The sequence below is a fragment of the Cherax quadricarinatus genome, chromosome 81, assembly GCF_038502225.1.
Source record: "Cherax quadricarinatus isolate ZL_2023a chromosome 81, ASM3850222v1, whole genome shotgun sequence".
Lineage (NCBI taxonomy): Eukaryota > Metazoa > Arthropoda > Malacostraca > Decapoda > Parastacidae > Cherax > Cherax quadricarinatus.
This window is the reverse complement of record NC_091372.1, coordinates 4,490,298-4,513,113: the sequence shown is the minus strand read 5'-3', so window position 1 is coordinate 4,513,113 and position 22,816 is coordinate 4,490,298. Positions and strand designations below refer to the sequence as shown.

The 22,816-nt window shown below is 39.7% G+C and overlaps 1 protein-coding gene across 1 annotated transcript in view; it reads left to right on the top strand.

Annotated features, from left to right (window-relative positions):
* The first annotated feature begins 5,745 nt into the window (after positions 1-5,745).
* The window catches only part of DNaseII (deoxyribonuclease II), a 56,168-nt gene continuing 39,097 nt past the window's right edge, over positions 5,746-22,816 (top strand). The window contains exons 1-4 of the mRNA XM_053792693.2: positions 5,746-5,923; positions 9,862-9,960; positions 15,954-16,101; positions 17,869-18,103. Of these exons, the coding sequence (XP_053648668.1) occupies positions 5,781-5,923; positions 9,862-9,960; positions 15,954-16,101; positions 17,869-18,103 (625 nt within the window). The 5' untranslated portion in view covers positions 5,746-5,780. The remainder of the gene's footprint in view (positions 5,924-9,861; positions 9,961-15,953; positions 16,102-17,868; positions 18,104-22,816) is intronic.

The window sequence follows — 22,816 nt, the reverse complement described above, 5'->3', positions numbered from 1 at the left end:
ATGGTAGGACTGTGGACAGTGTCATACTTGTGTCAGAAGCCAGACACAGGTATGGTAGGACTGTGGACAGAAGTCAGAGTGTACATGATGTGGATTCCATCTGTTGGTCTTCAGATGCATGATACAACTGATGAATTGGCTAAGTTATATATATGCATTCAAAGAGAGAGTAGATTTACAATCTTGGACTGTCAGTTAGCAGTTTGAGAACAATAAAAAGAACTTAACTGGACTTAATTGACCTAAGACTCAGGGAGACTGACACCAGTCAAGAAGACTGGCACCAGTCAAGGAGACTGACACCAGTCAAGGAGACTGACACCAGTCAAGGAGACTGGCACCAGTCAAGGAGACTGGCACCAATCAAGGAGACTGACACCGGTCAAGAAGACTGGCACCAGTCAAGAAGACTGACACCAGTCAAGGAGACTGACACCGGTCAAGGAGACTGGCACCAGTCAAGGAGACTGGCACCAATCAAGGAGACTGACACCAGTCAAGAAGACTGACATCAGTCAGTCCATCTATCAAGCAGGAGGAGCCACATGTCTATGGTTCATCCAACATAATAATCAGACACTTGGATGTCACTATTGGCCGGCTCCGTCTGGGTTACAAGTATCTTTGGCAGGTTAAATCACAACCACCAGATGTATACTAAATGTGGAAAATACTGTATATTTTCCGGAAATACGGTAAGTTATAGGTAAATAGATGCCCATCAGTTACACAACCCAGGGCAACATGGGTTTAGAACAGGTCGCTCCTGTCTGTCTCAACTATTGGATCACTACGACAAGGTCCTAAATGCACTAGAAGATAAAAAGAATGCAGATGTAATATATACAGACTTTGCAAAAGCCTTCGACAAGTGTGACCATGGCGTAATAGAGCACAAAATGCGTGCTAAAGGGATAACAGGAAAAGTCGGTCGATGGATCTATAATTTCCTCACTAACAGAACACAGAGAGTAGTCGTCAACAGAGTAAAGTCCGAGGCAGCTACGGTGATTAGCTCTGTTCCACAAGGCACAGTACTCGCTCCCATCTTGTTCCTCATCCTCATATCCGACATAGACAAGGATGTCAGCCACAGCACCGTGTCTTCCTTTGCAGATGACACCCGAATCTGCATGACAGTGTCTTCCATTTCAGACACTGCAAGGCTCCAGGCGGACATCAACCGAATCTTTCCGTGGGCTGCAGAAAACAATATGAAGTTCAACGATGAGAAATTTCAGTTACTCAGATATGGTAAACACGAGGAAATTAAATCTTCATCAGAGTACAAAACAAATTCTGGCCACAAAATAGATCGAAACACCAACGTCAAAGACCTGGGAGTGATCATGTCGGAGGATCTCACCTTCAAGGACCATAACATTGTATCAATCGCATCTGCTAGAAAAATGACAGGATGGATAATGAGAACCTTCAAAACTAGGGAGGCCAAGCCCATGATGACACTCTTCAGGTCACTTGTTCTATCTAGGCTGGAATATTGCTGCACACTAACAGCACCTTTCAAGGCAGGTGAAATTGCTGACCTAGAAAATGTACAGAGAACCTTCACGGCGTGCATAACGGAGATAAAACACCTCAATTACTGGGAGCGCTTGAGGTTCCTGAACCTGTATTCCCTGGAACGCAGGCAGGAGAGATACATGATTATATACACCTGGAAAATCCTAGAGGGACTAGTACCGAACTTGCACACGAAAATCACTCACTACGAAAGCAAAAGACTTGGCAGACGATGCAACATCCCCCCAATGAAAAGCAGGGGTGTCACTAGCACGTTAAGAGACCATACAATAAGTGTCAGGGGCCCGAGACTGTTCAACTGCCTCCCAGCATACATAAGGGGGATTACCAACAGACCCCTGGCAGTCATCAAGCTGGCACTGGACAAGCACCTAAAGTCGGTTCCTGACCATCCGGGCTGTGGCTCGTACGTTGGTTTGCATGCAGCCAGCAGCAACAGCCTGGTTGATCAGGGGCTGATCCACCAGGAGGCCTGGTCACAGACCGGGCCGCGGGGGCGTTGACCCCCGGAACTCTCTCCAGGTAAACTCCAGGTAATATTGTATTTTTAAAAGAAGTATGTTATCGAAAATGGGAAACTGAGCTGCGCCTGCGCAGAAGGACAGTCGCCATTGTTTGTTTGAATTGGAGTAACAGACATTGTGTAATGGGAAGAATTTTTCGTGCTCTAGAGGTTAAAATTGGGCTGACACCTCTCAAATAGGAGGCGAAATTATTGGATGTGCATTCCTGCATAACTTGAGATATCAGGCGACAGGACAGGACAACTCCAGGAACCTCAGATAAGCTGTCTAATTTATGTTTAAATTCTGGCCAGTAAATTTTTCATAAATTTAGGCAAAATGGGGGGGGGGTCCTGTACATGACACATTAATCTCCAGTCAAATTGGTGCTCTAGAGGTTAAAATTGGGCTGACACCTCTCAAATAGGAGGCGAAATTATTGGATGTGCATTCCTGCATAACTTGAGATATCAGGCGACAGGACAGGACAACTCCAGGAACCTCAGATAAGCTGTCTAATTTATGTTTAAATTCTGGCCAGTAAATTTTTCATAAATTTAGGCAAAAAGGGGGGGGGGTCCTGTACATGACACATTAATCTCCAGTCAAATTGGTGAGTGATTTTAAGATATTCTCCTTATAAATTAGACACATGTGCAACTCTTGGGTATCTTTATTGAGGAAACGTTTCGCCACACAGTGGCTTCATCAGTCCATACGTAGGAGAAACTTGAAGAACAGGAGGAGAATGAGGTAATCAGTCCCTCAACCTTGAGTCGATGTGTTCAGTCCATCAATCTTGAGTAGAATACGGCATATGAGCGGAGAAGCAGCTTATAGATCCATCGACCGACTTTTCCTGTTATTCCTATAGCACGCATTTTGTGCGCTATTACGCCATGGTCACACTTGTCGAAGGCTTTTACAAAGTCTGTATATATTACATCTGCATTCTTTTTATCTTCTAGTGCATTTAGGACCTTGTCGTAGTGATCCAATAGTTAAGACAGACAGGAGCGACCTGTTCTAAACCCATGTTGCCCTGGGTTGTGTAACTGATGGGTTTCTAGATGGGTGGTGATCTTGCTTCTTAGGACCCTTTCAAAGATTTTTATGATATGGGATGTTAGTGCTATCGGTCTGTAGTTCTTTGCTGTTGCTTTACTGCCCCCTTTGTGGAGTGGGGCTATGTCTGTTGTTTTTAGTAACTGTGGGACGACCCCGTGTCCATGCTCCCTCTCCATAGGATGAAAAAGGCTCGTGATAGGGGCTTCTTGCAGTTCTTGATGAACACGGAGTTCCATGAGTCTGGCCCTGGGGCAGAGTGCATGGGCATGTCATTTATCGCCTGTTCGAAGTCATTTGGCGTCAGGATAACATCGGATAGGCTTGTGTTAACCAAATTTTGTGGCTCTCTCATAAAAAAATCATTTTGATCTTCGACTCTCAGTCTGGTTAGCGGCTTGCTAAAAACTGAGTCATATTGGGACTTGAGTAGCTCACTCATTTCCTTGCTGTCATCTGTGTACGACCCATCTTGTTTAAAGTAGGGGCCCAATACTGGACGTTGTTCTCGACTTTGATTTGGCATAGGAGAAGAAATACTTTGGGTTTCTTTCGATTTTATTTATGGCTTTTAGTTCTTCCCGCGATTCCTATAAGATTCCTTTAGCTTGAGTTCGATGCTTGCTATTTCTCTGACCAGTGTCTCCCTACGCATTTCAGATATATTGACCTCTTTTAGCCGCTCTGTTATTCTTTTCCGTCGCCTGTAAAGGGAGTGCCTGTCTCTTTCTATTTTACATCTACTCCTCCTTTTTCTTAGAGGAATAAGCCTTGTGCATACATCGAGTGCCACCAAGTTAATCTGTTCTAGGCATAAGTTGGGGTCTGTGTTGCTTAGTATATCTTCCCAGCTTATATCGGTTAGGACTTGGTTTACTTGGTCCCACTTTATGTTTTTGTTATTGAAGTTGAATTTGGTGAATGCACCCTCGTGACTAATCTCATTATGTCGGTCTGGGGCTCCACGCATACATGTCTGAACCTCAATTATGTTGTGATCTGAGTATATTGTTTTTGATATGGTGACATTTCTTATCAGATCATCATTGTTAGTGAAGATGAGGTCTAGTGTATTCTCCAGTCTAGTAGGCTCTATTATTTGCTGGTTTAAATTGAATTTTGTGCAGAGATTTAAAAGCTCGTGTGAGTGAGTTTTCATCAGAGCTGCCTCCTGGTGTTATTACTGCAACAATATTATTTGCTATATTCCTCCATTTTAGGTGCCTTAAGTTGAAATCCCCCAGGAGCAAGATGTTGGGTGCAGGAGCTGGAAGATTTTCCAGACAGTGGTAAATTTTTAACAGCTGTTCCTGGAATTGCTGGGATGTTGCATCCGGAGGCTTGTAGACTACCACAATGACTAGGTTTTGGTTCTCGACCTTTACTGCTAAAACTTCCACTACATCATTTGAGGCATTTAGCAGTTCTGTGCAAACAAGTGACTGCAATGTACAGGCCAACCTTCCCCGCCCCCTGTTGCCTGGTGACTCTGTCACATCTGTATAGGTTGTAACCTGGGATCCATATTTCGTTGTCATGTTTACCTGTGACAAAATTAATGAATTCAGAGACAACACACTCAGAAATGTTTAAGAAATGTCAAAGTATTTTATCCACAGTGGTATATTACAAACCATTCTGGACAAATACTCTGACTTTGCTGACTGTAAGGCTAATATTTGCATTAATAACTCATTGCAATTGTGATCAGGTGTAGACGTGTGAATGGTTCATTACCTTTGTAACTTGTTCAGCTATCAAAACTTTGGGGTCCAGTCCCTGGACCTATTATGTACCTCTGTAACTTTTTTGGCTACCGCCCATACCATGGGTAAGTAAGTTTATTCAGGTATACACAAATACAGTTACATAGATTATCATACATAGCAGTATGTGTAGAGCACCTACGATAACCCAATAAAGTCAGAAAGTGACCTACTTCCATTGGGTTCCTTTATTTCCATTGGGGTTCTTTATTTTCATTGGGGTTCTTTATTTCCATTGGGGTTCTTTATTTCCATTGGGTCCTTTATTTCCATTGGGGTTCTTTATTTCTAATGGGGTTAATTATTTCCATTGGGGTTCTTTATTTCCATTGGGGTTCTATATTTCCATTGAGGTTTTATTTCCATTGGAGTTCTTTATTTCCATTGGGGTTCTTTATTTCCAATGGGGTTCTTTATTTCCATTGGGGTTCTTTATTTCCATTGGGTCTTTTATTTCCATTGGGGTTCTTTATTTCTAATGGGGTTCATTATTTCCATTGGGGTTCTTTATTTCTATTGGGGTTCATTATTTCCATTGGGGTTCTTTATTTCTAATGGGGTTCATTATTTCCATTCTGGTTCTTTATTTCTATTGGGGTTCTTTATTTCCATTGGGGTTCTTTATTTCCATTGGGGTTCTTTATTTCCATTGGGGTTCTTTATTTCCATTGAGGTTCTTTATTTCCATTGGGGTTCTTTATTTCCATTGGGGTTCTTTATTTCCATTGGGTCCTTTATTTCCATTGGGTCCTTTATTTCCATTGGGTCCTTTATTTCCATTGGGTCCTTTATTTACATTGGGTCCTTTATTTACATTGGAGTGCCCAATAAAGACATTAAACAAAGTGTAGAGTTGTGAACCCTGGGAGTCGAAGTTTCACTCACACAGTAAACAAACACTATGGCGAACTGCTGGTCAATTGGTATCTTCCTAATTATTTTCCTTGGCACGTTTTGTATATGGAACTGCATGACCCGGAATGACCCGCCAGACACATCTAATTGGTACGGCTGCAGAGACCAGAAAGGAAACCCTGTGGACTCGTGAGTAAAATACTGAGTATCTTGTGAGTCTTAGAGTTACAGGTTCCCCCTCAAGGGAGGCTTCCTTGATGCTGGTCAGGGGCTCTTGATCTGGGGAGTTGGATCTGTGCTCCAGTTCCCTGGATTCATTCCATCCCCCCCATCCCTACAGGAGCTGTATAATCCCTACGGGTTTAGCGCTCCCCATGATTGAGTCACTGGTTAGTGAGTCAGGCACCTCGGGGGAGGCTTCCTTGATGCTGGTGAGGGGCTCGTGATCGAGGGAAATGGATCTGTGCTCCAGTTCCCTGTATTGAGCCTGAATAACTTCCATATACACCCAGGCGCTGTATGATCCCCACGGGTTTAGCACTCCCCCATAATAACAGAGTCATGGGTTAGTGAGTCATTGCCCCTCAAGGGAGGCTTCTCTAGTAAATTTATTCAGACACAGGTACACATAAGTACAGTTATCATATATGGTGTAAATTACTTAGGATAACCCCCTCCAAAAAAAAAAAATAGTGACTTATTTCCGTTGGGGTCCTTGATGCTTGGCCCGAGTATGGGTACTTGTAGAAATAAAGATTATTACAATTATCATTATTATTCTTTTATTATTTTATTTTATAATTATTATAAGGAAGTGGATTTGTCCTCTGCTACCTTGGATTGAACGTAATGGATTCCTGTATGCTATATGATCCGTCCTTAAATGTAATAAATTAATTAATTTACACTGTATGATAATTGTAGTTGCCTAAATTTGTGTAACTTATGTGTACCTGTGCCTAAATAAACTTATTATAATCTTAACTGAAATATTTATCCAACCTGTTTTCAACCCATGATGCTTAAGTCCTCAAATCCAACCCTTTTAACTTGTGTATTTGTCTAGCCTATTTTTGAAGCTACTTAATTATTTAGCTTCTATGAGCCTACTTGGCAGATTGTTCTCTTCTCTACAATTCTCTCTGAGAAACAAAACTTTCCTACTTGCTCTCTAAATCTAAACTTATCCAACTTTTATTTATTATTTTGATTTTTTTCTGGTTGGATATCCTAAATACCCTACTTCTGTCTCCATTATTTATACCTATCTTCCATTGGGGACAATTGATAATAATCTAATGGTTATAATCATAACATAATTTTTAAAAGAGGTGAACTGGTAAGCCAGCAGAAGGCCTCGGTCAGATGACCAAAAGCTTCAGCTGCGGGTCATAGTATGACTAAGACCCATATCAGGAAATGTGTGTCCTGTTTCCTGACAAACTTACCTAACCTGAATGTAGATAAGTGGTTTAGAGAACCAAGAAGTTATCAACTTGCCTTACCTCTCCTATTTATACATTTCAGTGATGTCTTCCTTCATTCCCTTATAAGAGAATGAAGGTTCAGGGCTCTAAGTCTATCTTCATATGAAACTTTTCTTAAACAGTGAATCAATCTTGTCATCCTTCTCTGTATGTTCTCTAATGCATTTATATCCATACTTTAGTATTTAGATCAATACTGAATTACATAATCTGAGTTTGGCCATACTAATGAATTTTCAAGCTGTAGCAATACCTCAGGACTCTTATTACTTATACGTGTACTGTACTTCTTGTATGTATCAAAGATATATATTAAGCCTACATTCTGTGTGATTATTGCTTACTATAACTCAAGTTCTGTGTGGTCAAGTTCTGTGTTTTTTTTAGTGTGAGTTCTAGAGTTATGTATTTATATTCCCAAGCATTAGGACTTTGCATTTATCTAGGGTACATTGAACTGTTTCTACCATTTTTCAGACCATGACTTTAGCTTATCTAAATCTTGAAGTTGAATGGTATATTCCTTTGAATCTATTATACGGTCTATTTTGTGTTATTGACAGATTTACCATGTCATTTGTTATTCTCTCATCAAGGTCTTTAATGTAAATTATGAACAACAACAGTTATTTTGTGAGACAGAAACAGACGACTGTGGAGTTATTTTGTGAGACAGAAACAGACGACTGTGGAGTTATTTCGTGAGACAGAAACAGACGACTGTGGAGTTATTTTGTGAGACAGAAACAGACAACTGTGGAGTTATTTTGTGAGACAGACGATTGTGGACAGTTATTTTGTGAGACAGAAACAGACGACTATGGACAGTTATTTTGTGAGACAGAAACAGACGACTGTGGAGTTACTTTTTGAGACAGACAATTGTGGACAGTTATTTTGTGAGACAGAAACAGACTGTGGACAGTTATTTTGTGAGACAGAAACAGAGGACTGTAGACAGTTATTTTGTGAGACTGGGGTCCAATGACTCTCAAGCTGGTCCTAGTGGCATTAAAATACAGAGAAGGGAAGCAACCCCAGAGAGGGCTTTGATACCGGAAGTCCTTATGGAGGGGGATTCTCCTTCCAAACAATAACCCCAACTCCCTCTCTCCTCCTCCCTATCTTCCAGATGCCATCACCAATCTTCAATAAAGGTAAGTAAAAATGTTATTTTATATTACTATACATAATTAAAGACTATGGCATTTCTTGTGTGTATGTAAAACTGTAATTAATCTTTATAAAATGTATTTTTTTTTGTGAATATTTTTGGGTTTCTGGAACGGATTAATTGCATTTCCATTATTTCTTATGGGAAATATTGCTTCGAATTTCAGACTTTTGGAATTTAGAACTAGCTCCTGGAAAGGATTAAGTTCGAAGTTTGAGGTTCCACTGTAAATTAGATTAGTCCATTTCAGACCCCCAAAAATACACTTACAAAAGCACTTACAAACTACACTTACATAATTGTTCGAGTTGGGAGCTGTTCGAAACTCAAGGTACCACTGTATATTTGTAATAAAATTGGAACATCACATACTAACAAATTTGCTTAAAGCAAGGGGACGGGGAAGCCTATACAGCGGACCCTCGACCAACGATGGCATCGTATAACATTAAATCCGACTAGCGATACATTTTAACGCAAAAATTTTGCCTCGACTAGTGCTAAAAAACTCGACCAATGCAATATGTTCCGTTCGAGACACATCCACGTGTGGCCTGAGCGCGCCTCACTTGTCCCGTGGGTGTCAGTGTTTACAAGCCAGCCACCGCGGTTGCATCCAAACATACAATCGGAACATTTCATATTATTACAGCGTTTTTAGTGATTGCACCTGCAAAATAAGTCACCATGGGCCCCAAGAAAGCTTCTAGTGCCAACCCTGTGATAAAAAGGGTGAGAATTAGTATGGAAATTAAGAAACATTTTGAAGGGTTTAGGGCTAACCCTGAGACGCCTATGCCAGTTGTGGAATCCATTGTGCCTACTTCAAAGATTAAGGAAATGTGTGCAAAGTGGGTTGAACTGCAAACCTTTATGGATGAAAATCACCCTAACACAGCTATTGCAAGCCGTGCTGGTGACTATTACAATGACAGTGTTATGGCCCATTTTAGACAAATCTTAAAGGACAGAGCTCTATGGACAGATACGTTGTGCGACAGAGGTCCAGTGACTCTCAAGCTGGTCCTAGTGGCATTAAAAGAAGGGAAGTAACCCCAGAAAAGGACTTGACACCTCAAGTCCTAATGGAAGGGGATTCCCCTTCTAAACACTAACACCATCCACACACTCCCCTCCTCCCATCCCATCAATCATCACCAGATCTTCAATAAAGGTAAATGTCATGTATTTGTACATGTCTTCTTCAGTTTGTGTGTATTAAAATTAATATTTCATGTGGTAAAATTTTTTTTTTTCAATACTTTGGGGTGTCAGGAACGGATTAATTTGATTTCCATTATTTCTTATGGGGAAAATTAACTCGACTAACAATAATTTTGACTAATGATGAGCTCTCAGGAACGGATTAATATTGTTGGTTGAGGGTCCACTGTACTGTATATTGATATCTTTCCGAAATACTTAGTCTTGTTAATAATGTGTATTAAAGTGGCTTTTTTTTCCAGATTTGTGGTGTACAAATTACCTCGTAATAAACAAGCAGATTTTCAGCCATTGAAGAATGGAACTGCATACATGTATCTTACCCCAGAATCTGCCGCAAGGTACTCTTTGAAGATAATTTTGTCTTATAACCTATAAACCTATGTTTCACATAGGTTAATCGGTTTTGATAGACAATCCCAAGATATTCATAGTTTGATGCTTCATCATACTCAATTCAATGGCTAGTTTGGTTACATATAACAGATGTGTATTGAAATAAAATCTTGATTTAATGGTTGTCAGTTTATGGGATTTCAAACTTAACCCTTAAACTGTCCAAACGTAGATCTACGTTTGCATCGCTAGAGTTTCGAACGTAGATCTACGTTTTATTTTACATGCTTTCAAATGTAAACAAAAACATGGATCTTCATTCTGAGTGCTAGCGTTGCAAACGTAGATCTACATTTGGACAGTTTAAGGGTTAATGGACACAATCTGAACATTAGATAAAGTCCATTTTTTTTTTAGAATTGTCAGTTATTATGACAGACCTTTGGGTGAATTAGTTTTGGAAATTACAGAGAAAAACCATTGTTTCCAGAATTTGCTTGGCAAAATACTCATTATTCATATTTAATAAAATTTTGACTATTTTACTGAGTTAAGTATTTTTTCCTCACCTTCAGTATTTATAATATGTATAAGAATGGAGGAACACTGTAGCAGGCCTACTGACCCACACAAGATAAGGCTTTCTCAAACCCAAATCCTCTTAACAAAAATAGTATTTGTTCAACTCATTCTCAAGTCTGTCCATGAAAAAAGCTTTGATAATCCCTCTAACTCATGTTGTGCAAGTCACACTTGAATCCAACCCCTCTCATGTATTTATCCAACCTATATTTAAAGCTATCCAAAGTTTTAGCTACAGTAATTATAAGGGTTCATGAATTTTAGGAATTTTAAGTTATACAGGTGTCCCTCAACATTCGCGAGGGCTAGGGGATCAAGAGCCTCGCGAATGTTGAAAAACCGTGAATGTTTGGTGCCCTAATATATTGTAGGGAAATATTATACAATACTGCTTAACTTGTTGAACCATAAACAATCATAAAATACATGAAAACGTCATAAGTTGTACTAAATATATACATGTTATTCTTTAATAACATGTATGTTATTAACCCTTTGAGGGTTTTGGTCGTACTAGTACGTTTTACGCGTAGGGGTTTTTGACGTACTAGTACTCAGAAATTCTAGCGGCCTCAAATCTAGTGGGAGAAAGCTGGTAGGCCTTCATATGAAAGAATGGGTCTATGTGGTCAGTGTGCACAGTCTAAAAAAAATCCTGCAGCACACAGTGCATAATGAGAAAAAAAACTGACCATTTTTTTTTAATAAATCAGCGACTTTGCAGTGTATTTTCGTATGGTATTTATTGTTGTATTCTAGTTTTCTTGGTCTCATTTTATAGAATGGAAGACATATTACAGAAATTGAGATGATTTTGACTGGTTTTACAATGAAAGGTGCCTTGAAATTGAGCTCAAAGTAGCAGAAATGTTCGATTTTTACCAAACTTCAAAAGTAAACAAATCGTGCCTAGCGTGCAATACACGTCAACTGGTGAGTCTAATATTCTTTTACAAGTGCACCAATAATATTTATACCATTTTTTACACTAATGCAGTAGTCTGCATAACAGTAAATCTTATATTTTTTGTGAGAATAAAAATTCAAAGTGGAAAGCAAAAGAATATAAGAGGGGCCTTGAGACGTGACTAATGACTAGAGGAAATGTCATTTTAGTGCCAGGAATGTCTTTCTTGTTTATTCTGGACCCTATTCGGAAATTGGCATCTTTTGAAATTTGTGTGAAATTGGCAAAATTGCTAAATTCTGACCACTGTACTGGATAGTTGAATTTATAAATGGGTGGTTTCTTGCACCCATTCGATAGAAAAAATGGAGTTCTAGCGAAATATTCATGTTTTTTGTCGACTAGTACAGTGATTTTGGCCGAAAATGGGGCTCAAAGTGGGCAAAATCGCCGATGCGTAAACATAGCCGAGACCGCTAACTTTGCGAGAGCATAATTCCGTAAGTTTTCTATCAAATTTCAAACTTTTGGTGTCTTTATGATCGGGAAAAGATTCTCTATCTTTTCATAAGAGAAAATAATTTTTTTTTTTTTTAAATTTGGCCGACCCTGAGAACGAGTTTCGGAGAGGGCCTGTCGACCCTCAAAGGGTTAAATAACACAGACTCCACCACTGCCTCCACCACTTCCTCAACCAATGCCAGTCCCTACTACCCTCCCTCCGACCCCTGCAACTGGCAGCCAGCCCTCCCACCACTCAGTGTGGTGAGTGTTTTGTTTGTTCATTATTTGCTATTAAACTACAGTATAAATAATGTAAAGACATTCATGACTGCATATTGGAATGGCTATTTGGACAGGTATTGGACGGTGACATCATGTGTTTACTCTTGAACATAGCAAAGAATCAAACATTTCTGCTACTGCTAATAATAACAATAGTAATAATAATAATAATAATAATAATAATAATAATAATAATAATAATAATAATAATAATAATACGATATAATTGAAGAAGGAAATTGTACAAAAATACGAGGGAGTGGTTGACACATCGTCAGTGTGGCTTTGTTTATGCTGGAGTGAACATTAGTCTCCCTGCTCTTCCAAACATTTCACAATAATTCAGCAGTTGAGGCAGTGGTAGAGGCAGTGATAGAGACAGTGATAGAGGCAGTGATAGAGGCAGTGGGTGAGGCAGTTGTATTTACTAACATATACGTATGTTATAAATAATAATAGTACATGTTAATATTAATAACATTTATAATAATAATAACAAATGTTATTCATAATGTACTATTATTATTTATAACATATATGTTAGGGGGTAAGGCAGCCGGGATTGATGGGATAAAGATAGAAATGTTAAAAGCAGGTGGGGATATAGTTTTGGAGTGGTTGGTGCAATTATTGGTGGCCCGGTGGCCTGGTGGCTAAAGCTCCCGCTTCACACACAGAGGGCCCGGGTTCGATTCCCGGCGGGTGGAAACATTTCGACACGTTTCCTTACACCTGTTGTCCTGTTCACCTAGCAGCAAATAGGTACCTGGGTGTTAGTCGACTGGTGTGGGTCGCATCCTGGGGGACAAGATTAAGGACCCCAATGGAAATAAGTTAGACAGTCCTCGATGACGCACTGACTTTCTTGGGTTATCCTGGGTGGCTAACCCTCCGGGGTTAAAAATCCGAACGAAATCTTATCTTATCTTATCTTATTTAATAAATGTATGGAAGAGGGTAAGGTACCTAGGGATTGGCAGAGAGCATGCATAGTTCCTTTGTATAAAGGCAAAGGGGATAAAAGAGAGTGCAAAAATTATAGGGGGATAAGTCTGTTGAGTATACCTGGTAAAGTGTATGGTAGAGTTATAATTGAAAGAATTAAGAGTAAGACGGAGAATAGGATAGCAGATGAACAAGGAGGCTTTAGGAAAGGTAGGGGGTGTGTGGACCAGGTGTTTACAGTGAAACATATAAGTGAACAGTATTTAGATAAGGCTAAAGAGGTCTTTGTGGCATTTATGGATTTGGAAAAGGCATATGACAGGGTGGATAGGGGGGCAATGTGGCAGATGTTGCAAGTGTATGGTGTAGGAGGTAGGTTACTGAAAGCAGTGAAGAGTTTTTACGAGGATAGTGAGGCTCAAGTTAGAGTATGTAGGAAAGAGGGAAATTTTTTCCCAGTAAAAGTAGGCCTTAGACAAGGATGTGTGATGTCACCGTGGTTGTTTAATATATTTATAGATGGGGTTGTAAGAGAAGTAAATGCGAGGGTCTTGGCAAGAGGCGTGGAGTTAAAAGATAAAGAATCACACACAAAGTGGGAGTTGTCACAGCTGCTCTTTGCTGATGACACTGTGCTCTTGGGAGATTCTGAAGAGAAGTTGCAGAGATTGGTGGATGAATTTGGTAGGGTGTGCAAAAGAAGAAAATTAAAGGTGAATACAGGAAAGAGTAAGGTTATGAGGATAACAAAAAGATTAGGTGATGAAAGATTGGATATCAGATTGGAGGGAGAGAGTATGGAGGAGGTGAACGTATTCAGATATTTGGGAGTGGACGTGTCAGCGGATGGGTCTATGAAAGATGAGGTGAATCATAGAATTGATGAGGGAAAAAGAGTGAGTGGTGCACTTAGGAGTCTGTGGAGACAAAGAACTTTGTCCTTGGAGGCAAAGAGGGGAATGTATGAGAGTATAGTTTTACCAATGCTCTTATATGGGTGTGAAGCGTGGGTGATGAATGTTGCAGCGAGGAGAAGGCTGGAGGCAGTGGAGATGTCACATCTGAGGGCAATGTGTGGTGTGAATATAATGCAGACAATTCGTAGTTTGGAAGTTAGGAGGAGGTGCGGGATTACCAAAACTGTTGTCCAGAGGGCTGAGGAAGGGTTGTTGAGGTGGTTCGGACATGTAGAGAGAATGGAGCGAAACAGAATGACTTCAAGAGTGTATCAGTCTGTAGTGGAAGGAAGGCGGGGTAGGGGTCGGCCTAGGAAAGGTTGGAGGGAGGGGGTAAAGGAGGTTTTGTGTGCGAGGGGCTTGGACTTCCAGCAGGCATGCGTGAGCGTGTTTGATAGGAGTGAATGGAGACAAATGGTTTTTAATACTTGACGTGCTGTTGGAGTGTGAGCAAAGTAACATTTATGAAGGGATTCAGGGAAACCGGCAGGCCGGACTTGAGTCCTGGAGATGGGAAGTACAGTGCCTGCACTCTGAAGGAGGGGTGTTAATGTTGCAGTTTAAAAACTGTAGTGTAAAGCACCCTTCTGGCAAGACAGTGATGGAGTGAATGATGGTGAAAGTTTTTCTTTTTCGGGCCACCCTGCCTTGGTGGGAATCGGCCAGTGTGATAATAAAAAAAAAAAAAAAAAAAAAAAATGTTAGTAAATATCACTGCCTCTATCGCTGCCTCTACCACTGCCTCTATCACTGCCTCTACCACTGCCTCTACCACTGCCTCTATCACTGCCTCTATCACTGCCTCTATCACTGCCTCTATCACTGCCTCTAACCACTGCCTCTACCACTGCCTCTATCACTGCCTCTACCACTGCCTCAACCACTCCAGTCACACTCAATCTACAAGCACCAAACAATGAATTATTGTGAAATGTTTGGAAGAGCAGGGAGACTAATGTTTACTCCAGCATAAACAAAGCCACACTGACGATGTGTCAACCACTCCCTCGTATTTTTGTACAATTTCCTTCTTCAATTATATCGTATTATTATTATTATTATTATTATTATTATTATAATTATTATTATTATTATTATTATTATTATTATTATTATTATTATTATTACTATTGTTATTATTAGCAGTAGCAGAAATGTTTGATTCTTTGCTGTGTTCAAGAGTAAACACATGATGTCACCGTCCAATACCTGTCCAAATAGCCATTCCAATATGCAGTCATGAATGTGTTTACATTATTTATACTGTAGTTTAATAGCAAATAATGAACAAACAAAACACTCACCACACTGAGTGGTGGGAGGGCTGGCTGCCAGTTGCGGGGGTCGGAGGGAGGGTAGTAGGGACTCGCAGGTGGCAGGAAACTTGAATATGATTTGGCAGCTGGGAATTTGGTGGCTGAGAATTTGGCGGTTGGGAATTCGCGAATGTGTGAAGCCCGCGAAAGCTGAAAACGTGAATGTTGAGGGAGACCTGTACTGTATGTGTGTTGATTAGAAGTCGATTAAATGAGCACTCATGAGATCCAGGTGTACTTGTATTAGTGATAATGGTGGAATTACTGACAAAATGTTAGGTAAACAGACACAGGTGCAACTATTGTGACATTTTATTGTGTCGAGCCTGCTTGACAAAGCCGACTTGGAGAGTGAAACGTTGCCGCAATAAAATGTCACATCATTTGCATCTGTGTCCATTTACGTAATGTAATTCATATTGTCAGTACTGTACAGTACAGTATAGTATATTAATTATATGTTCTTTAATATTGAGGTTAATGGAAATAATTTGTATCTCTTCCAGACTGCAGAGTGGCGGTGTGTCAAGTGTTTTCAGCGAGTACCGTGATTCTGCCAGTGGTTGGGTACTCAGTAATGTGAACATTGGTAGTGAATTCTCCATGCCAGCACGAACACTTAGTAGATTATACACAGATCAGCAAATACTTAAGGTAAATGCTGTGATATGCTACAGACCTAAGTAAATTTTGCATTATTTTTGCCGAGCATTAGTATTTAAATTATTCTTAAGGTGGTTATACCAAATTTTTGAGGCTTGGCATTGTAAATTGGCCACTAGAATTTGGTGCCTTATTTCTCAGTTAGTAGAGGAGGATACAGCCTCTTCCAGTCTTTGAATTGATTAACCCAAAAAGAGAGTTGGTCAGTGCAAAGTTAAAAATAATACAGTATATTATGTATTATTATTATTATAATCAAGGAGACCCGTAGGATTATACAGCGCCTGTGGGGGGGATGTGGTAGGTATTCAGGCTTAATTCAGGGAACTGGAGCACAGATCCAATTCCCTAGATCAAGAGCCCCTCACCAGCATCACCTTCCTTGAGGGGATAATACAGAATAAAAAGTAAAAATATTATCATCATCATCATCATCACCTGTGACATGGAAGAGCATTGAATAAAGAGGTTAAAGTTGCTCTTATAGATTAAAAATTCTAAGTTACTACAGTAGAGGAAAGCAGAGGTGTTCATATGGTGGAATAGTTTGACAGTCGATTTCTTGAAAAGTACAATGGATCTACGCACTTGAGATTCAACATTGATGTGTTATGAAGATGTCATTATTACCCTCCATGGTGAGCCAGGCTTACCTACAGCATTTGTTGCCTAGGTATGATTTTATTGAAAATTGTAGTTTCTCTGCAATTTTTAAGTGATATTTCATGAATTTCTCAATGGGGAAGTAGAGAAGAATCCTGAGGAATTTGAGTGAAAGCATGCTCAAATGGTTTCCAATGGTCATCAAGGCTAAGTGAGAAATGACAAAACATTAATGTAAGTACCAGGTGTTAGTTTTTGTTCTGTAATGTTAGGTTGTTTTTTAACAATATTTGTAATAATAAAGGGGAGGTCTGGATTACTTTTGCGGACACTTTACGTCCATCAGTTGAAATGGCTGTGTTGAGTTGGGCAACATTTAATCTATTCCAAACTAATGTGTTAGGAAACATTTTCCAGTTTTTTGACATGTAAAATACCTGTCCAATTGCCCAACATTGAGAAATTTGTAAGATGCATTAGTGAAAAGGTATACACATACTAAGTTGTGTCAAAAAGTTTGTGAAAGTTGTATTTTGATTGGTCACAGCAGTTTATCCATGGCTTGAAATTACCTTCAAACATTTTAACTGGTTATCATTGTTTTTCTTCATATGAGAAAGCAACCTCACTCTTAACAAATTGATTGTATAGATGTTGATTGATCATTTAGTTACTAAACAGAGAAGCAAAATGGTAAGCAGAATTCAAGCATGGTTGTGATTCTCTTGAGGATGATCTAAGGTGTGGCAAAACTGTCATCATGTGGAACACCTGCCCATCTTGAGACCTTAATATAAATGATTTCCACAGAGTTACATGATGGAGTTGCAGTAATTGGCATTCCCTGGGGTTTTATCATCCATGACCATTTGAGTTTGCCCAAGGTTTTTGAAAAATGGATGGCCCAGTACTTTCATTACTCAAGATTACACCAATAGCAAGAGTGTAGCTTTCATCTGATAATATTTATATTTAGCTCAATAATTAGGTATCTATTTACTGCTGGGCTCTTGAGATCAAGGTGTTGTCTCAGCATATATGGGTAAACTTTGGAAATCTAGCTCAGAAAGGTAGATCCACTAATACAAAAAATGTTTATCGAATATGGTGCTTAACTTACTTAATATTAGTGTATATATATTTTTCTGCCCTCAGACTGCTGCCTTCATAATGTACAATGATGAGTTTCCAAACGACACTGTGTCAGTTACACATGGTCACACAAAAGGCGTAGTAGTGATGACGGCCCAGGGAGGATTCTGGTTGGTTCATTCTGTGCCTAAATATCCCCCATCCCCAGAGGTTGGATATTCCTATCCTTCCTCGGCTCTTCATTATGGACAGACCATGTTGTGTATTAGCCTTCCCTCTGACGAGTCTCATAGCTTGGGTAAGCATTACCTTCAACAAAGCCACTTTCACTCTTCTCCATTGCATATTGTTTTTACATAAAAACCCTTTATCTATTTTTCACTAAGTTTAATTTAAGTTAAAGTGTTTCTTTCTTTTTTGGGTCACCTTGCTTTGGTGGGAGATGGCCGACATGTCAAAAAAAAAAAATTTTTAGTTTATCCAAATCTTTATTGTAAGGGTTATACAGTTATTTTTATTTTATGTTTCTCTGAAAATACAGTTATTTCTTTATCCTTTCTTGCAAAAATTTATATGTATGTATGTATACAATATTAGAAAAAATGGAGCAAGCATCAGTCCTTGTAGAACACTATTGGTAAGTCTGTGTCCACTTACATACGCTGTATATAAGTGAACAGTACTTAGATGCAGGTAAGGTAGTTTTTATTGCATTTATGAATTTAGAAAATGTGTATGATAGGAGAGCATTGTGGCAGAAGTTGCAAATGTAAATTACTAAAAGCAGTGAAAGAGTTTTTTATGAGTATAGTGAGATTTAGGTTACGGTTGGAAGATAAGACAGAAAGATTATTTTCCAATAAAAATAGGCCTTGGATAGGGATGTGTAATGTTACCATGTTTGTTTAACACATTTATAGACTTTTTTTTTGTTTTCAACAAGTCGGCAGTCTCCCACCGAGGCAGGGTGACCCAAAAAGAAAGAAAATCTCCAAAAATAAAATACTTTCATTATCATTCAATGAGATTGTAAAATTGAATTTAGGGTGTTGGGGAGAGAGGTGTGGGATTGAAAGATACAAAGTGAGAGTTGTCACAATTGCTGTTTACTGATGAGACTATTCTTTTGGGAGATTCTAAAGAGAAGTTGCAAAGGTTGGTGCAGGAATTTGGGAGGGTATGCAAAAGAAGAAAATTAAAAGTGAACATGGGAAAGAGCATGTGATGAGAGTAGCAAAAAAAAAAAAATCTAAGGAATGAAAGACTGAATATTATGTAAAGTAAAAGGACACAAGTGCAACTAATGTGACATTTACTGTGGCAACGTTTCGCTCTCCAGGAGCTTTATCAAGCCATTACAAACAATACATGGACACAGAGGGTATATAAAGGCTCAGAGTGAGGTGAATACTAGTGAGGTACCATTTCGATGTTCACTAGTGGTAGTAGTAGTAGTAGTAGTGGTAGTGACAAAAGCAATTAATTCGTACATGTAAAAGGATATAAAAGCTATTACTTGGGTAACATAAAAATAGGTTGGACAAATATAAACTGGAATGAGGCAGGTTGTTCCAGTGTTCACTCTCTGTGCTTTGTGTAGTATAACAGGAGAGACTATGTGATGGCAGGGTTTACTGTTTTCAGGAGGATTCTTGCTAAGACTTCGGAGATGGTGAAGCTGCCGTTGTTTTGTTTAATTGTATTCGAAACAGCGATCAGTGCTGATTCAAGGCACTTGCGTGTGCGGAAATTAGTTTCTTTTATCACTAATTGGGCGTCTCTGAATTTCATAAGATGATTGGTGGAATTTCGGTGTTGTACACAACTCAATCTTGTTACCAGGAACCATAGACACAGTGACAGCAACTTCCAGAAGGGTTATATACAGGGCCTTCTCACTGCAGCTTTATGTGAACCTTCTTCTTCTAATCTTCCTAGAAGATACATCACTGCCCTTAAGGACCTCGCCAACGACCCCAACATTATCGTCACCACCGCCGACAAAGGAGGTGGAGTCGTCATACTCAACACCAGTGACTACAACACTAAAATGATGGACCTTTTGAATGATCAATCTACATACGAACCTATCAGCACTCAACAGTGCGAGACGCTCACCAAAGACTTTCTATACAAAAGCAGACAAATACTCAAACGCACTAGAGAAGGCAAGAAACTTCTGTACTTGTTACCAAGCAACCCTAAACCAGCACACATGTATGGTTTACCCAAGACCCATAAACACAATATTCCTCTCAGACCAATCACGTCAGGAATAGGCAGTGCTCCACACAAGCTAGCCGGAGTTCTTGCCAAACATCTTTCCTGCCTTCTGGGGACCATCAGCCCCGCTCATCTTAAACACTCAGGCGACCTTCTCAACCGCATCCGTAACCTCTCCATCCGTAACAAGAAACTAAGCAGTTTGGATGTGACTTCCCTCTTCACAAAAGTACCTACCAAAAAAGCCATCGAGGTTCTACGACGTAAAGTCAACCAGGACCTTAATCTTCCTTTACCTCCCGGAGATTTTGTTGACTTGATTGAACTCTGTGTTAACTTCAACTGTTTTTCCTTCAATAACAAGCTCTACAAACAAACCTACGGCATGGGAATGGGGTCCCCAATAAGTGCCGTCCTAGCCAACTTATACATGGAACACCTAGAGTCTGAACACTTCGCCAACATCATCCCTTCAAGCGTCACTTGGTTACGTTACGTGGACGATGTCCTCGTAATAACTCCAAAACGTTTTGATGTACGGGATCTTCAGGCAAGGCTCAACGCAGTTGAACCAGCGATTCAGTTTACACTGGAAGAAGAGTCCAATGACAAGCTACCTTTCCTCGACGTCCTCATTCACAAAGTAGACAACAACCTAAGATTTCAAGTTTATCGGAAACCCACCAATAAAAATGATCTCACACACTTCTATTCCAGTCAAGATACCAAGACCAAAAGAGGCATCATCATCGGGTTTTTCCTAAGAGCATACCGAATTTGTAGTCCTGAGTTTCTTGACGAGGAATGTACTTACATTCACCAAACATTTACTGAGTTACAATTTCCTTCTTTTTTCATCAAAGACTGCAAGAAAAGAGCTCTTCAGATCATCAATTCTCCACGCATCAACGCCGCTCCCAACAAAGTTATAATTCTTCCCAACAGCCAGGTTGCACTAAACGTCTCAAAAGTACTTTCACAAGCTAACACCAGAGTCGCCATCGCTTCTACCACTTCAATAAAGGATCTAACCAGGACAAAACCCAAGCACCACGAACCAGTCAATGCAGGAGTTTACACTATACCCTGTGGAGGCTGTGACAAGATCTACGTAGGTGAAACAGCAAGAAACCTCGACACCCGCCTCAATGAACACATATACGCATGTAGGAACGACAACTTAAACAACGCCTGTGTACAACACCGAAATTCCACCAATCATCTTATGAAATTCAGAGACGCCCAATTAGTGATAAAAGAAACTAATTTCCGCACACGCAAGTGCCTTGAATCAGCACTGATCGCTGTTTCGAATACAATTAAACAAAACAACGGCAGCTTCACCATCTCCGAAGTCTTAGCAAGAATCCTCCTGAAAACAGTAAACCCTGCCATCACATAGTCTCTCCTGTTATACTACACAAAGCACAGAGAGTGAACACTGAAACAACCTGCCTCATTCCAGTTTATATTTGTCCAACCTATTTTTATGTTACCCAAGTAATAGCTTTTATATCCTTTTACATGTACGAATTAATTGCTTTTGTCACTACCACTACTACTACTACTACTACCACTAGTGAACATCGAAATGGTACCTCACTAGTATTCACCTCACTCTGAGCCTTTATATACCCTCTGTGTCCATGTATTGTTTGTAATGGCTTGATAAAGCTCCTGGAGAGCGAAACGTTGCCACAGTAAATGTCACATTAGTTGCACTTGTGTCCTTTTACTTTACATATTGTCGGTAATTCTACCAACTTTATTACAGACTGAATATTAGATGGCAGGGAGGGAGTATGGATGAAGTGTATGTGTTCAAATATTTTGGAGTAAACTTGTCAACGGGTGGTGTATGAAAAATGAGGTGGACCATATAATTGACGAATGAAAAAAAAAAAAAGGTGGGTTGTTCAATAAAGAATTTGTGGAGAAAAAGAATTTCATTTATGGAAGTAAAATGGGGGAATGTACCAGAGTATAATGATACCAACACTGTTATATGGGTGTGAAACATTGGTTTTAAACATAGTGAGGAGGAGGAGGCTAGGGGCAGTGGAGTATGTGTCTGTGGACATTGTGTGGTGTGAATGATATGCAAAGAATTCAGAGCTGGGGGATTAGAAGGTGCAGAGCTACCAAAAGTATTATTGAGAGGGCTGAGGAGAGGATTTTGAGATGGTTTGGACATTTAGAGAGGATGGAGCAAAGTAGGATGATTAGGAAGGTGTATAAATGTGGAGTGGAGGGAAGGATGAGTAGGGGTCATCCCAGAAAGGTTGGAGGAATCAGACAAGAGATAAGTTGTACAAAAACTCTTATGTATTAATTTAGGTATCATGTGCAGAAAATTGTTTGTTTATATGTTATGACTGTTACTAAAACAAATTTAATATTAGAAAATAACTTTTTGGACATTCTGTGTATTTTTTGCAAAGAATGTATTGTATAAGAGGGAGGTGAAAGTGTATAAACTAAGGGAGGAGGAAGTTCGGGAGAGATATAAGCGACTATTGGCAGAAAGGTGGGCTAGTGCAAAGATGAGTAGTGGGGGGGTTGAAGAGGGTTGGAATAGTTTTAAAAATGCAGTATTGGAATGTGGGGCAGAAGTTAGTGGTTATAGGAGGGTGGGGGCAGGAGGAAAGAGGAGTGATTGGTGGAATGATGAAGTAAAGGTTATGATAAAAGAGAAAAAGGTAGCTTATGAGAGGTTTTTACAAAGCAGAAGTGTTATAAGAAGAGCAGAGTATATGGAGAGTAAAAGAAAGGTAAAGAGAGTGGTGAG